We start from the raw sequence: 2,138 nt of genomic DNA, 5'->3' as shown, positions 1-2,138 counted from the left end.
GAGGTAATCTAATACGTTTTCACAAATGTGCGATTACTGGAAGATCTGCCACACCCTGATACCAACTAGCAATGAATCACGACGACTTTTATAATCTGTGCCGCATGTATGTCTTATCGTTTAGTGTTGTACAAATACAAATTGACAGCGCAGGGATCAAAATTGTCACAACTCTGTGTAGAAAGTACGCAATATTCAATAAAATCTCGCAAATCGACTGAATATATCCAGAAGTACTTGTTAATGAAAGTCCAGTTTACTCTTGTGGACTCAAGTGTAAATAGTTGTGCAAAGTTGCGAAACTCGCGAAAAGTCGTGAAAAATTGCGAAAATCGCGACTTCAGCGGAGGATATAATCCCCACCGTGTGAAGTATTATATTTGGGAGCTCTTTGGACCGTCAGTGGGAAATTTCGAAATTTCAACTCTATCGTCAGTTATTTGGTTGTGAAAATTGGGATTTCGCGGGATTTCGAGGCAAATCGCGAAACTTCAGTGCCAATAGCTGCTGATAGAGTTAGAATTTCGAAATTCTCGCCGTAGGGTTGGTACTCTACACGGTGGGGATTTGCCTAACCTGCAAATAGTTCCCGTATTCTTCCGCTGCAGTACGCGATAGTTTGCGAAATTTCGCGACTTTCGCTACTTTTGCGAGTTTTTACGAGTATACTCGAGTCGCCATTACTACACTCGAGTCAACAAGACACAACTGGACTATTTTTCATTACTGGGTACTTCTGGGTATATTTAGTCCGTTTTCGAGGTTTACTTGAATTTTGCACATTTTTTCAGAAACTTGTGACAGTTATATGATCTATGAGATGCCAAATTGTATTTTTGTGTCATATGAACGGTGAGGTATACATAAGGCATTCATTTACAAATTGTTAAAGTGATTTTCACGTACCAGTTGATAATATGAAAGATCTCGAACCAGTAGCATGGTTGTGAAAATGTATTGAACCTCGCGAGCGCATATCTGGTTACTGCAACACTACGCTAGGTCACACTATACTTCCTCGCACCGTGAAGCAAACATGCTAATATCAATAGATATTGTTCTGTGTATTAAATAGATACTGACGTTGAGTATTTGCCGTTGTATTAGAGTTACTATTTGATGTATATTTATCTCGGCGTTACCAAGTCATATGATTGTCAACTCAAGTTTAACCGTATATCCAATTTCACAATAAACTATAATATGGAAAGTTATAGGCATACATAGAACCAATATAGGTGATTACCATTCATTTCCACTACGCTATTACGATTAACTGGTAAGATGAAGTGGTATTAGCAGCGTTCGCGAAATTTATCTATCACCTTCATATATGCCAGCTGGGGGCATATAGATAATCACTGTCAGATTTCATCGTGTTTTGAACAGTTTATCCGATATTTAGACATTCTCCGAACGCAATTTTGTGATTTTCCAAAATTTACTGCTCGCTCCCGAACTGAATGCTTCAAAACGTTAAACGAAAATGTGCTGCACAAGGAAACAACATATACTACTACAGCCAGCGTTTCTGCACCAAAAGGAAAATTTGATATATACCCCACGAGAAATAATTCACAAAGAGCTGAATTGGAAACGGCCAATATTATTTAGTCGCTTTATTTACTCATCATCGTCGCTGTCGTCACTCGATAGATCCAGATCATCCAGGTTCTTAAAGACCTCTTCATCCACAGCCACCTGTGCGCACAGATATATTTGGGGCAAAGATTTTGGGTTCGAGGTTCAGGGTTTACTCATATAAGAGTTTTAGGGTTTACTCATTTATAGGGGTTTTAGGATTTTGGGTTTAAGGTTTACTCATTTAGAGTGCCTTATGTGAACAAAGGCATCCAAACAAAACACTTCAGTAATGCAATACGTCACAGCACATTCGTACAATTGAGCCATTGCTGTATTCACAAATTTGCGTTAGGGTTCAGAGTTTCGGGGATATATAAAAGGAAGGTTATACCCACAGCAGTGCACAATAGTGAGTTGATAGGGAGAATCAATGGGCGTATCTTATATGACAGACGTCAACGGTGGACACTGTATGTAAGTCTCTAAGTACACTACCCTGAGCACCTACAAAAAGGACACATCTTATATGACAGACGTCAACGGTGGACACTGAA

The 2,138-nt window shown here is 39.1% G+C and overlaps 1 protein-coding gene across 1 annotated transcript in view; it reads right to left on the bottom strand.

Annotated features, from left to right (window-relative positions):
- Nucleotides 1-1,598: 1,598 nt before the first annotated feature.
- SARC_08659 (hypothetical protein) overlaps nt 1,599-2,138 on the bottom strand; it is a 6,858-nt gene continuing 6,318 nt past the window's right edge. The window contains exon 7 of the mRNA XM_014297352.1: nt 1,599-1,701. Within this exon, the coding sequence (XP_014152827.1) occupies nt 1,624-1,701 (78 nt within the window). The 3' untranslated portion in view covers nt 1,599-1,623. The remainder of the gene's footprint in view (nt 1,702-2,138) is intronic.

This window comes from Sphaeroforma arctica (assembly GCF_001186125.1).
Source record: "Sphaeroforma arctica JP610 unplaced genomic scaffold supercont1.799, whole genome shotgun sequence".
NCBI lineage: Eukaryota > Ichthyosporea > Ichthyophonida > Sphaeroforma > Sphaeroforma arctica.
Note: the sequence above shows the minus strand (reverse complement) of the source record. Positions and strands in the feature narration are given on the sequence as shown.